This window comes from Megalobrama amblycephala, linkage group LG12, assembly GCF_018812025.1.
Source record: "Megalobrama amblycephala isolate DHTTF-2021 linkage group LG12, ASM1881202v1, whole genome shotgun sequence".
Taxonomy (NCBI): domain Eukaryota; kingdom Metazoa; phylum Chordata; class Actinopteri; order Cypriniformes; family Xenocyprididae; genus Megalobrama; species Megalobrama amblycephala.
Window position 1 is genome coordinate 9,882,566 of NC_063055.1, and position 14,067 is coordinate 9,896,632.

The window sequence follows — 14,067 nt, forward strand, 5'->3', positions numbered from 1 at the left end:
TTTTTTTTTTTTTTGCATATCTGACTCAAATCTGTTTAGTTGTTTATAATGTCTGTAGCTATGTCTGAACTCATTTTCTCCATATCAAGGCTTCACTGTGTAGTAAATACTGAATGAGTAAACAAGTGCATTTTCAAACACAGCATATGCATGAAAATATCCTCTCAGGCCCCTCATGAGTTCAGCATCACAGTATTACTGTATGCCAGGATAGACACGAAGAGAGGCAAAATTCCAATTTTCTGTGCTTTCCTCTCAATTGTTGTTGAAGAAAGTCCCTTGGCATCACTGAAGCTTAAGTCATTACTACTGCAAATTAGTGATCGACCGATATTGATTTTTTATAACCGATACCGATACTGATTATTTGCATGTTTATGTACCTGATAACCGATATGCAGAACCGATATTTATTTACTGTTATACTTCTGTTTTTGACAATTATTACAACACAAATGAGCTGAACAAACCATTTTATTTATAACAATCACTCCCTCCTTGCATACAAAAAAAAAACTTTATATTTATACACAAATAAATAGAGGGGTCTGAGTCCAAAAAATTAAAGTGCACTGTTACTAAGTGTCTTTGTGATTATATAATCTAGGGTGTTTAAACGAGATAATCTTGTCAAAAATTTCATGCAATGGCCGTGCTTGAGGCTTCCTGATCATCAACCCATTCAGGTGCTGAGCAATATGAACGAACTTTTTTTTTCCGAGACTATATAAAGTTAAACAGCACTTGGCAGTTGGCATTTTATGATCTAAATTTAATCTAACGTTAAATCATGAAATGCCAACTGACAAAGTGCTGTTTGACTATAACTTAATCAACCGCGATCGCGCATGGAGATAATAAATAATTAATTTCCACAAAGCGGTAGGCTATATTTATATGTGTATTAGCGAAATAATTGTTATGTAGTAAATGATAATATAATCTAGGGTGTTTAAACAAGATAAACTTGTCAAAAGTTTCATTCAGTGGCCGTGCTTAAGCCTCCTGATCATCCGTCAGTTGCTAAGCAATATGAACGAACTTTTTCTTCTAGACTAATGGTGAGCAAATACAACAGATAGAGAATTAAATTCAGCGCTTTTATTTTCAACATGCACTCATTCATGTCTGTTTTATTTAATTCATGTAAAGTTACGTCTTTATTGGGGCAGGACATGACGAATTACACTACGTGACTCAGTGAGTTCGTCTCAATTGTTTAGAAACAAGCTGCATAAATTAACTATATCAGGAATTTATGTCTCAGATCTCATTTGTGCATGTCTGTTATGTTAAATAAAGTTGATTCATTAAAGCAAACCAAGTAGAACATATACTTTACCTGTGCACTGAGTTGTTGTTGACTGATCTCCTCAGACGCCCGGGCTGCAATGGCGGAAATCTCAAAACGGCCACAAGATGGCGCCGTAAATAGGCGAATCCGATATTACAAAACCGATACCCGATTATGGAAAAATGCTTAAATATCGGGAAAAATATCGGTAAACAGATACATCGGTCGATCACTACTGCAAATGATGTATAGCGGATGTTGAGTATGCTACCTGAACAAATGCATCCTATTTCATCGCTTGCAATATATAGCCTATATATATATATATATATATATATATATATATATATATATATATATATATATATAATACACTCACTGGCCACTTTATTGGGTACTCCAGTTCAACTGCTCGTTAACACAAATATCTAATCAGCCAATCACATGGCAGCAACTCAATGCATTTAGGCATGTAGACATGGGCAAGATGATCTGCAAGTTCAAACCAAGCATCAGAATGGTGGTGATTTAATGGCTTGTTTCCGCTGAGTTCAGTACAGGAATGCAATTTTTGCCGTTTCCATTGTCAGAAGTTGTGAATGGTACCTTAATTCTGAAGCATACCGTACCACTTTTTTGGGACCCTTCCATTGGGGTACCTAGCACAATAGTTCCAATAGTACCAGTAAAGGGTGGAGCTACTCTCACTGTGGAACGTTGATTGGTTGACAAAGAATCGTTACTTGTGCGTGCTACAAGGCGAACGACAACACAATACTGTTGCAACACAATGTGTATTTTTCAGCTGTTTTTACTTGCAGTCTTCAGCCTTTCGTCAAACAAAGCTGCTGTATGTCCTCCATTGTTTACTGTCACTTTCTTCTTTACGCAAGAATGACGTCGATTGCTTCTTTCCAGCATACACCACGCCTATCAAGTAAGGGTACAAACCAGGTCATGGTTTGCTGTCCCGAATCGTACTGTACTGTACTGAACTGAACTGTACTGCTTGGTGGAAATGAGCCATAAGTGACTGAACGTGGCATGGTTGTTGGTGAAGACGGGCTGGCCTGAGTATTTGAGAAACTACTGAGCTACTATGATTTTCACGCACAACCATAGGGTTTACAGAGAATGGTCCGCAAAAGAGAAAATATCCAGTGAGTGGCAGTTCCGTGGATGAAAATGCCTTGTTGATGCCAAAAGGTCAGAGGAGAATGGCCAGTCTGGTTCGAGCTGAAAGAAAGGCAACAGTAACTCAAAGAACCACTTGTTACAAGCGAGGTCTGCAGAAGACCATCTCTGATTGCAGAACACATCGAATATTGAAGGAGATGGGCTACAGCAGCAGAAGACAACAACGGGTGCCACTCCTGTCAACTAAGAATAGGAAACTGAGGTTATGATTTGCACGGCTCACTAAAATTGGACAATAGAAGATTGGAAAAACATTGCCTGATCTGATGAGTCCCGATTTCTGCTGCAACATTCAGAAGGTAGGGTCAGAATTTGGCGTAAACAACATGAAAGCATGGATCCATCCTGTTTTGTATTAATGGTTCAGGCTGCTGCTGGTGGTGTATATGATATTTTCTTGGCAAACTTTGGTCCCCTATAGTACCAGTTGAGCATAATTTAAACACCACATACTACCTGATTATTGTTGCTGACCATGACTATCCCTTTATGACCACAGTGTACCCATCTTCTGATGGCTGATGGATAACTTTCCATGTCACAAAGCTAAAATCATCTCAAACTGGTTTCTTGAACATGACAATGAGTTCACTATACTCAAATGGCCTCCACAGTCACCAGAATTATATCCAATGGAGCACCTTTGGGATGTGGTGGAACAGGAGATTCACATCATGGATGTGCAGCAAACAAATCTACTGCAACAGAGTGATGCTATCATGTCATCTCTGAGGAATGTTTCCAGCACGTTTTTGAATAGTTGAAGGACTAAAATGACTAAAGCTGATTTTAATAAAATAAGAGGGATAATAAAAAATGCATGTTATTTTTTGTTTAGTACTGTCCAGTATTGAGAATCAATGGTTCACATACTTATGAATGGGGTTATTTTAATAAATTCAGCTATTGTTTTGTCTTGTGAACTAAATGCAAACATCTTTTATGTAAAATATCTTACTCAGGACAGTACTAAACAAAAAATAACATGCATTTTTTTTTATTATCCCTCTTATTTTGTTAAAATAATTCTCATTTTCACAGATTCTGCAAGGGGTTCACTTACTTTTTCATGCCACTGTGTGTATATATATATATATAAAATAAAGCTAGCCTATATAGAAATATATAAAAACAAAAACAAAAATAATAAAAATTATAAAACTTGAACTAGAATGAAAATAATAATATGTAAATAAAAGCTAATTCATAATATTAATAAAAATAGTACACAAATAATACTAAAATAACACTTATTGGTGTGTTCAAAACCTACATGACTCTGTTCCAAAACCTATTGATCTACCTCACTGCTAACTTCCTACATAGGTAGCAAATAATAATATTAATTAATAATATTAAATGATTTTTTTTTATTAAAGTCCCCCTGTGGTGAAAATCAAGCTTTTTATGTTGTTTATATGTCTCTGTGGTGTTTTTAATATGCTTTAAGACAAACCATTTGCAATTTCATCAGTCAACACCATTGCTGAATATTTTTTCCATAAAACTGCAGTGAACCAAAGACAGTCTCAAAAACGCTGTTTGAAATCGCCTGTGTTTCTGACGTCTCAAACTACCTTGTAACCAATCACATCAACGTGTGATCGTCAATGTGTGGATCTCTGAACTGGTGTGAGTGAGTGGAGGTGGGGCTAATTTGCATATTCATAGATCCACGTATAATAAATTAAGCAAGGGTGTAGAGTTACATTCAAGCTATTTTAAGGCATGAAGAATTTTTTTTCATGAAAAAATGTTTAAATATGCACTTTTGGTGATAAAAGATGAGTTTTAAGGGATAAAATTATTGACTACAGTAACAATAAAATATTACATTTATTATGTCTTTCACTGAGTGCAGTGCGTTCTAGGATTGGACTCTTCTGATTTTGCCATATAATTTGGACAAAATCAGGCATCTAATTAAGTAGCCTACCTTCTGGAGAAGCCTTTGCTTTGGGAACACAGCTATGGTGAAAATGACTAGGTTATGGAACAGAGCAACAGTTCCTCTGTCAGCACAGTCAGGCCGACTGCTGCTCTGGCCACTCCCATGCTTTCCATAAGGCTTATTCAACAGATTGTTATGAAAACGTGTTGACATGATGAATGTGTATCCTACAGTACTTCCTCCCTGCTTCTTTCATTCTACTATTGTCTTCCTTTCTCTCTCTCTGACACACTTTCTCTCATTCTGTTACCCTTGCACACACACATACACTCTTTTTTCCATCACCACCATGGAGCACAAATGTACTTTCACATTCTGTGAGTAATTGGCCATAGAGGATGGACGCTGGCAGATCGAGTGTTTGAGTGTTTCTTTGTGTGTGTGCTTGCTCTGCCTTATTTATAGTAGACCTCCATGTAGGGCACCTGCTTAAGTGTACTGCTTCACCTACTCATCTCAGCTGGGATATACACTACCCAAAAGTGTCTGTAATTGGGGCAAAAATCACAGTGTTCCACGCAGACACACCCTGGAGGCTATTAAAGATCATCAAATAGGAAGTCATCAACTGTTTTTTACATTTTTTCCATGTCTGCTCATCATCTGTGCTTCCTAAATCGTTAGTTTCTATTCACTTTTGAGAGGAAAAGAGAGTGAAATAGAAATGTCTATTTTCATTCATCTTCCTTGTGCTGTGTGATAATAACCTCAATCTGGAATGATCCACTGGGTCATTGGTCTATTGCAATTTCCATCATCATTTTTATTAGCCGCATCCATTTCCACCCCTTCTGTGAGAGATCTCTCATTTTGCAGTTGACTATTATTAGCAGGTCCTTTCTAGCTCTTAAACTGTTCTGCTCATTAATTTTAAGCAGATTAAGTGACATCACGAAATGTCTCATTTTCTCGCCTCACATTTGATGTGTGCAGTTATTCGCTTTCAAATTAGTTTATGATTTGGTTTCTTCAATTCTCTGGATAATTTTTTGTCATAAATTTTTTTAATTAAAAATTTTGTATTTATTCATCTAAAAAATGGACAAATTAAGAAAGGATGTGGTAATATATGAACTTGTTATTGCTGTTTTTAATTGCCCCTTCAAAGAATGCAAAATTCAGTTTCCTCTGTAACACAGCATTATTTAAAGGTGCCCTAGATTCAAAAATTGAATTTACCTTGGCATAGTTGAATAACAAGAGTTCAGTACATGGAAATGACATACAGTAAGTCTCAAACTCCATTGTTTCCTTCTTTTTATATAAATCTCATTTGTTTAAACGACCTCCGATGAACAGGCGAATCTCAACATAACACCGACTGTTACGTAACAGTCGGGATTATTAATATGTACGCCCCCAATATTTTCTTATACGAGCTCATGTTCAATGCATTACATAAGGGCAGCCAGTATTAACGTCTGGATCTGTGCACAGCTGAATCAACAGACTTGGTAAGCAAGCAAGGACAATAGCGAAAAATGGCAGATGGAGCAATAATAACTGACATGATCCATGAAAACATGGTATTTTTAGTGATATTTGTAAATTGTCTTTCTAAATGTTTCGTTAGCATGTTGCTAATGTACTGTTAAATGTGGTTAAAGTTACCATCGTTTCTTACTGTATTCACGGAGACAAGACTGTCGTTATTTTCATTTTTAAACACTTGCAGTCTGTATAATGCATAAACACAACTTCATTCTTTATAAATCTCTCCAATAGTGTGTAATGTTAGCTTTAGCCACGGAGCATACTATCAAACTCATTCAGAATCAAATGTAAACATCCAAATAAATACTATACTTACGCGATTAGACATGTTGCATGACGAACAGAAAATGTTCAAATATCTTTCCAGGTCTGTTCTACAGATACTAGTATGACAAAATATACAGTCTAGTATGACACAAACATGTCATATGAATTAGTTTTTTAAAATAATGATGATGTTCCATGTTTAAAGAGAGTACACGTTTTAGTTCAGAAATCTCAAGATTCTTAAAAGACAATTGCACCCTGCATTACACCTGCAGAAATATCTCTGAACTCTGACAGTGTTGTTCCACTGATCGTGTTTCTTTGTGACAATTTGTGTCGTTACTAGGCCAACAAGTACTATCTCGCGCACAGGCCTGTCAGTAGATCTTGCAAACGCGCCGGAAGAGCGAGTTTAAACACCAATTATCTCTGAGCTCAAAGTCAACTGAACAAGCTGCTCCAAGAATAGAGATGCTTACACTTGGTACGGTGTCTGTTGTGAGTGAAAAGAATGTTGCAGTGCTTGTAATTGATAATCCTCAAACATTCTGGGTTTGTTCTGTATGTTTTCTTTATTTGAAATGTATATAAACTACATACAGAAACGGCAGCGGGGCTTGAGGAAGAGATGTTGGAAAATTAAGAGTTTAGTGACGTCAGTGGGAAAGGAACGTGTTTCAGAGACAGAAACACTTTTTTTCTTTTATGGATTTTTTTATTTATTTATTTATTTTTTGTAATAACGCGAACCGAAGAATAGTTAACGGAACCTATATTTAGAAAGTAAATACTGTAATTTGGATTTCAAGACAACCTACTTTCAGAGAAGGAACTACATGAAAGAAAGTGCTCACGATAAGGCGTTTTGACCATACGTGAACGGTTAAAACTTTTGATGACTGTGTAGCCTATGCATAAAATGAGGGGAAATGTTTTTCCCTGTTTTTAATCGCTCTTTGATTTAAATTGACAAAAATTACATTAATATTGACGGTATCGTATAACCTGGTATTTGAAGAAAAAACATAAAGTAACCTATTCGGAGTATATTTGCATGTCTATAGAGATTGTCTCGCTTACAGCTAAATTTATGCTCTGAGTAGCGGTTGGAGAGCCAGCACGCGCTCAGACACATTCGCGCTGTTGTGAGGGGTGGCCAAGCGCGCGTGCCAACCTTCAACAAACCACATCCGCGCTTCACCGCACACACAGTGAAGATGGAGCTTGTTGAACACTGTCGTTGACGCGTTGAAATATTAAAAAAAAACAAAACAACAACAACCATTTACATTAAGTAAGTGAGATGGAAGAGTGACGGAGGCTGGCAAAACAGACCTGGAGACATTCAAAAACGATGGCTTTTTAGTTTTACCATGGTGTACTAAACATGGGTGCTGATTTCTACGGTTCCTCAGAAAAGAGTTTGCTCTCCTCCTGTTAAAAAGAACATCTTCATGGGATGTACGACTGCATATTCGGATTATAAACGGTTTTATTCCCCATTTTACTTTCAGGTAATGATACTTTTGGTGTTTTGGCGTGTGTAGGGATGTCTGTTGGAGTAAGCTACGTGTTGCGCGTGCTTGGAGGATGCAACGGTCGTTTATTAACTCGTCGTTTGTCATAACAGGGAAACTCTTTCATTTTGGATGATTATTTGCAGTTCACCATGTGGAGGTAAATCGCACTTTTGCACCTGTTTAGAGGGGCTAAGATTTCTCTGTTTTTGCTTCACACAGAATGGCTCGCTTCGGAGACGATGTTCCCGGTCTGCTGGGAGCCGGGGATGGGGGTTCGGAGCGCAGTCGGAACCGGGATGCTCCCGCGGTATCCACAGGTGGAGTTTCACCAGCCTTCAAACAAACCAAAGCGCAGCGAGCCCGAACTATGGCTCTGTACAACCCCATCCCAGTTCGACAGAACTGCTTCACCGTCAACAGATCGCTTTTTATCTTTGGAGAGGACAACGTCGTTAGGAAGTATGCTAAGAAGATCATAGAATGGCCATATCCTTTTGTCTAAACGGTAAAACACGCCCTGCCCCCTAAAACACCAACTCGTTGTTGACAGCTCATGCAAATGTGTTGTCAACACGTTTTACAAAAGCACATGCAACTCCTGTGTTTATTTCTGCTGATCTGAAACTCAAAATTGACCAAGTTTTTATAGGTTAAATATGTTACAGTCCCCCTCAAAATTTCTCCATTAATTTTAGTTTATTTGCTTGCAAATTGTTTCTGTAAACAAACTTTGTTACAGGGTAATAGGACTTAAAGTCTCACAAAAATATCAAAATTAGACTACTGTTAATTCAGAAATTTCTAACATGATTATCTTATGACAGGTGTATTCAAGTCTTTTGTGAATGTGAATTATTTATGCAATGAATTTATTAAAATGCCTCAGATATAAAAGTTAATCAAAAATACATTTAGTTAATGCAATTCATGAATACAGTTGGATGTTTTTGTGGGGCTTAAAGTAAAAATATGGTGTAACGGTCTGAAGATTTTACAAAGAAAATGAAAAACAGAAATGAAGCAATTTCTGTTGTTTTAAAATATTAACAATTCAAAGTTCTGTTCAGTCATTAAAATTGTTTTGCACACTCTTGTGCATTCAAGGTTTTTACTTGATGGTACACCACTAGACTTAATTTTTTGAGTCGTTAAATTGAAAATTTTGTAGATAATTACAAAAATGTTTTTTATCACAACATTTGCATTTCTAAGATATTTTTGTTTTAGATACGATTTTTTTTAAGTAATCTGACCCACTTACATAGTCATTTGCATCAGCAAGATGGCCTTGTAATGACACAAAGTGAAAATTCATGTATTCTGTTTCATAATACACTTCCTGATATTTTACACTACATAATTCCTTGAACTGACTTGCTTTCAGGACCATGGACAGGGGAGTCAGAAATATATCAGGAGCAGGGCTTTATAACTCAGGGTTAAAAATGGTGAGGGTTAAAAAGATGTTGATTAAGGGCTAAGTATAGTATGAAAGGACATATGTGAAAGTAGCATATGTGTGTTTTAGCATTTCAAATTACAATCTGTGTGTAAGTGTTTGATGATGAGGGTTATGTTTTGTTGTGAGCTCTCTGTGTAATTAATGCTCTGTCAAGCTGGTTCCTGATGATGAAAAAACATAAACAATTGTTGATGAGTTTGTCAGGAGAGGGAGGAGAGGTAAACCCAGCAACCACATGATCCCCACAGGAGGTTTTTGGACGCATGTCATTGATTACAGACTTCAAAGTGCCATGGTGTGATTAAAAAAAGCCTTCTCTATGATGCAAATTAGATGAGTCAGTGACAGGACATGATAAGGCTGTCGACCATAGTTGACACAGGTGTGCACTACTGGAACAATTGTAGGGTTTTCATTTGCCCTTTTTTAATGTCACAGCAGACATGACTGTGTGTCTTAGCATTTACTTAAATTAGGCAGAGCTCAGTGACTAACTGTAAAGAATCTATAAAAGCCTTGCTGTAATCCAGTTATCACAGAGTTTGGTGGTTTAAAGCATTACAGTGTTTAAGCTTTAAAGTAATTTTAGGGGAAAGTAAGAGTGTCGTTTGAAAGCCATTCCCAGGTGGAGCACAGTGTTTGTGTGTGTGTGTGTGTGTATATATATATATATATATATATATATATAAAATATATATTATACATATATTATATATATTTATTTATTCGGTAACACTTTAGTATGGGGAACAATTCTCGCTTTTAACTAGTTGCTTATTAGCTTGCATTGGTTGTTTATATATTCTACCCCATACCTAAACTTAAATGGTTAGTTACTCACCCTCATGTTGTTCCAAACCTGTAAGACCTTCGTTCATCTTCAGAACACAAATTAAGATTTTTGATAAAATCCGATGGCTCAGTGAGGCCTCCATTGACGGCAAGATAATTAACACTTTCATTGCCCAGATACTAAAGACGTATTTAAACCAGTTCATGTGACTACAGTGGCTCAACCTTAATGTTATGAAGCGACGAGAATACTTTTTGTGCACCAAAAAAAACAAAATAATGACTTTATTCAACAATATCTAGTGATGGGTGGTTTCAAAACACTGCTTCATGAAGCCTCGAAGCTTTACGAATCTTTTGTTTCAAATCAGTGGTTCGGAGCGTGTATCAAACTGTCAAAGTCATGTGAACCATTGAAATTATGAAACACTTATGATGTAACGTAGCCTCATTTACTGAAATCACATGACTTTCACGCTTCGAACCGCTGATTCGAAACAAAAGACTTGTAAAGCTTCGAAGCTTCATGAAGCAGTGTTTTGAAATCGCCCCTCACTAGATATTGTTGAATAAAGTTATTTAGTTTTTTTGCAGCACAAAATGTATTCTCATCGCTTCATAACATTAAGGTTGAACCGCTGTAATCACATGAACTGTTTTAAATATGTTTTTTGTACCTTTCTGGGCGCTTGAAAGTGTAAATTAACTTGCTCTCAATGCAGGCCTCACTGAGCCATTGGATTTTATCAAAAATATCTTAATTTGTGTTCCGAAAATGAATGAAGGTCTTATGGGTTTGGAACGAGATGAAGGTGAGTAATTAATGACAGAATTTTCATTTTTGGGTGAACTAACCCTTTAAACACTACAACAACTACCTTACTATTAATAAGCAGTAAATTTAGAGTTTATTGTTAAAAGTCGTAGTTAATAGTGTATGTGTGTTCCCCATACCAAAGTGTTACCATAAAAAAATAAGATTAATTCTACATTGAAATCCATCTATCGTCACACGTAATTCACCGCTGCCAATATTGGTTTTTAATAAATCTTGGTTATCTATGCAGTAGAAAATATATTTTTTAATCACTTTTAATCTGTTAAAGCCCCTTTTGAAACCGAAAAAGGGCTGTGGCATTCCCTTTTCCCAAAAAATTTTAACACCCACAAAGCACTTTTGATTTTGGCACCACCTGTCTGTCGACCCGATTGTCTGTGGGCAGAAAGTGCGGAAAAAAAATGCAGAAGTTCTGCCTGTAGTTTTAACAAGAGCTCTGGAGCTGTCAAAAGTCTGCCTGACGATGCAAAATAACATATTGTGCATCATTTGATGAATTTTTGCTGACAAATATACAGAGAAATCTGGATTATGTTACAAAGCTGATTGAAAATCACTGAACTTAACAAGTATGATTGTTTATTGTTTATATGTTTTAAAACATATTTCAGTGACATTTGATGTTACATTTGAAATCAGTTAAGCAGCTATTTGCTCAGACATCTAAAAACAAACATCTAAATGTGAAATGAGTATGCAAGCTATAAAGAGAAACTTCTCGCACTATTCAGGCGAGGACTGTAAAGTGTGAACCGATCTGAGCCTTACACAGAGGTGTCACTTCCAGAGAAGAGTGGCTTTCGATAACGTGATTCCCTGCTCTTGGCTGACTCAAATTCTTTACTTGGGTTGAATGTCATTCCCGTTGTTTTGAATACCATGAAGGAGAGATGAAATTAGAGCGGGTGCTTGCTGTAATCATGTGACAAAAGGTTTGGTTGTTGCCTTTGTAAGACTGTAACATGCTTAATGTTACAAGCGGTTCAGCAGCCTAATGATGAAAGAAGGAGAGCGATTGAGGGCGGTGATATCATGGAAATGTGCTTGTCTACGTTGATTGATATGCCTTTGTGTGTTCCTGCTTTCATTTGCAACAGCGTGACTCAGTATGTGTGTGTGTGCCTGCATGTTAAATTCAATTATAGCATCTATCTGGTCACGGCTCTCTTGTGTATCTAATGGCCCACTTGCGACATAATGCAAGTGTCAGTGTCTGTGATCACTTTAGGCAGATTTTAAGCATATGGTCTCACATCTCTCACTCTTAAGCTGAGAGCTTCGGGGAGCTGAAGAGATGGAGGCCCTGCTAATGGTGCTGTAATGACTTGGCATTGCCCCAAAATGAATGCAACTAGAGTCTGTTCTTTAGAGAAAGGAGAAAACTACTTCCCTGTGAGAGTGATACTCAAGTGTATTACAAGGAAAGATCTACAGTATAATTAAATGTATGTCGTAGACTCATTATGGATCAGATTTGGTGTCATTATTAGCCAATGGTAATAAGTTTCATGACTTTGGAGCTGTTGCCACCCACCTGAGAAATTGCTTGTAGGAGCTCTGTTCCAAAACCTAGCAAGCCACCTATGGATGGAACATTTTAAGGCATCATAAGCATGTTACTGAAAGACTGTTCTAAAAGGTAGGCATCTTAATTATGCAGCCTCCTAAGATACCTCATTTTGACAAAGGTTTTTAAGGTTGCCGTCTGTTTTATCCCTCACATAGAAGGCAATCCCAGAATTAATTGTATATCTCCAAGATTCCAAGGTGACATAAATATATGTCACCTTGTGCAGAAAGCTGAAAAGCTTAAAGTATTTCAGTATTGGAAAGTATTATTTTACCCAATATTTTTATTGAATTCTATCTCTTATTAGAGTATTGCACTATTAGCTTAGCAACATTATCAAAATGAATTGTGATAAAGTTATTTTACTTGTGTGTCTGTGTGCTTTTGCTTATTAGACACTGTTAAGGTGATGGAACATGGGGCAACTTTTTGAGCAATGTTGCTGGTCAATGTTGCTGGGCAATGTTGCCTGTTTATGGCAACCTGGTGAGACAGGGCAACTAATTATGGCAACGGACAGTTGGCAGCAATGAATCTGAGAGGAGCAAATCTATTGCCAACCCAATAAATACTTTATTTTACACTTGTTAGGCACTTTATTTCAACTTTTCAAATATTTTCTTGATTTTTATTAAATATATATGCCTTTTCGATCTGATTTGAGATGGGAAAAGGGAGAAGAGCGAGTTTGGCAAAAGGCGGATTTGAACCCGTCAAAAGCTACTTTCACATACCACATGCCCTACGGCCTGTGCCACTGTAGATGTTGAACAGAACGCGCCTTTTAGCATTTAACTGAAAACATTCAATGGGTAAATTGCAGTCTGTGTACATTAAATTGGACACTTGTTGGTATTTTAAGCATTAAATGAGGTAAATTCCCTGTTTTGGGTTGACACATGACAACTTACCAGCGTAAAAATATATAAGTTTACACTCCTTTTCTTCACTCCCCTGCCGCTGAGAGGCCACCATCTTGTTTGAATTTTTTTCCGAAATCTCCAAACCGGTCACGTGATCGGCTGCTAGCATTCTGATTGGAGGATCTCAAAAAATGCCCACGACCGATCTAAAGTATCCAGATAGAAATTTGTTGCTCATTCTCAATGGGAAAGTGCCCAAGCAACATTGCTCAAAAAGTTGCTCCTTGTATCATCACCTTTAGATTTGGAACATGCTATTGCCAAACTCTTTTGAAATCTATTGCAATTCTAGTGTCTGTCTTAGAGGCCATTCACACAAAATGCTTTTTCCATTCCACTTTTCCATTATTTTTCTATGTAAACGCATGCTAGACTGATGCGTTTGACTGTTGTGCTCGCGACTCGCATCTTTTGCAGCGTCTTGCACATGACACGGCATTCTAAAAATGCAGTGCTAAAGTTAAAAAAAAAAAGAAACTTAAACAAAAATTGTGTGTCTAGACCTTGAGTCAACTCCCCCCCCCATTCCACTGACATGCATCTCACTTTTTTTAACAGCAAATGAACAAAAGAACGTTTATGTATGAACCGGCCCTAAGAGCATTATTTGTGTGGCATGCAGAGAAGCTGTCTATGTATACTCCAAATCAGTTAGTTATGAAGTTTCATGATTTTTAGGATGCTGACTTAGAAGGCAGCTATATGTAGGCAGCGCACTAGGTTTTGGAACAGAGCTCAGGTCTGGTCTTATTGTCTAAC

The 14,067-nt window shown here is 37.0% G+C and overlaps 1 protein-coding gene across 9 annotated transcripts in view; it reads left to right on the forward strand.

Moving 5' to 3' along the window:
• LOC125279483 (voltage-dependent R-type calcium channel subunit alpha-1E) overlaps nt 1–14,067 on the forward strand; it is a 166,763-nt gene that overhangs the window by 58,489 nt on the left and 94,207 nt on the right. For 8 of the 9 annotated variants that reach the window (XM_048209205.1, XM_048209203.1, XM_048209210.1 and 5 more), the window contains exon 3: nt 7,943–8,209. In XM_048209205.1, the coding sequence (XP_048065162.1) occupies nt 7,943–8,209 (267 nt within the window). Of the gene's footprint in view, nt 1–7,324; nt 7,718–7,942; nt 8,210–14,067 lie in introns of those variants that run through there. The other variant, XM_048209211.1, reaches the window with a different exon arrangement.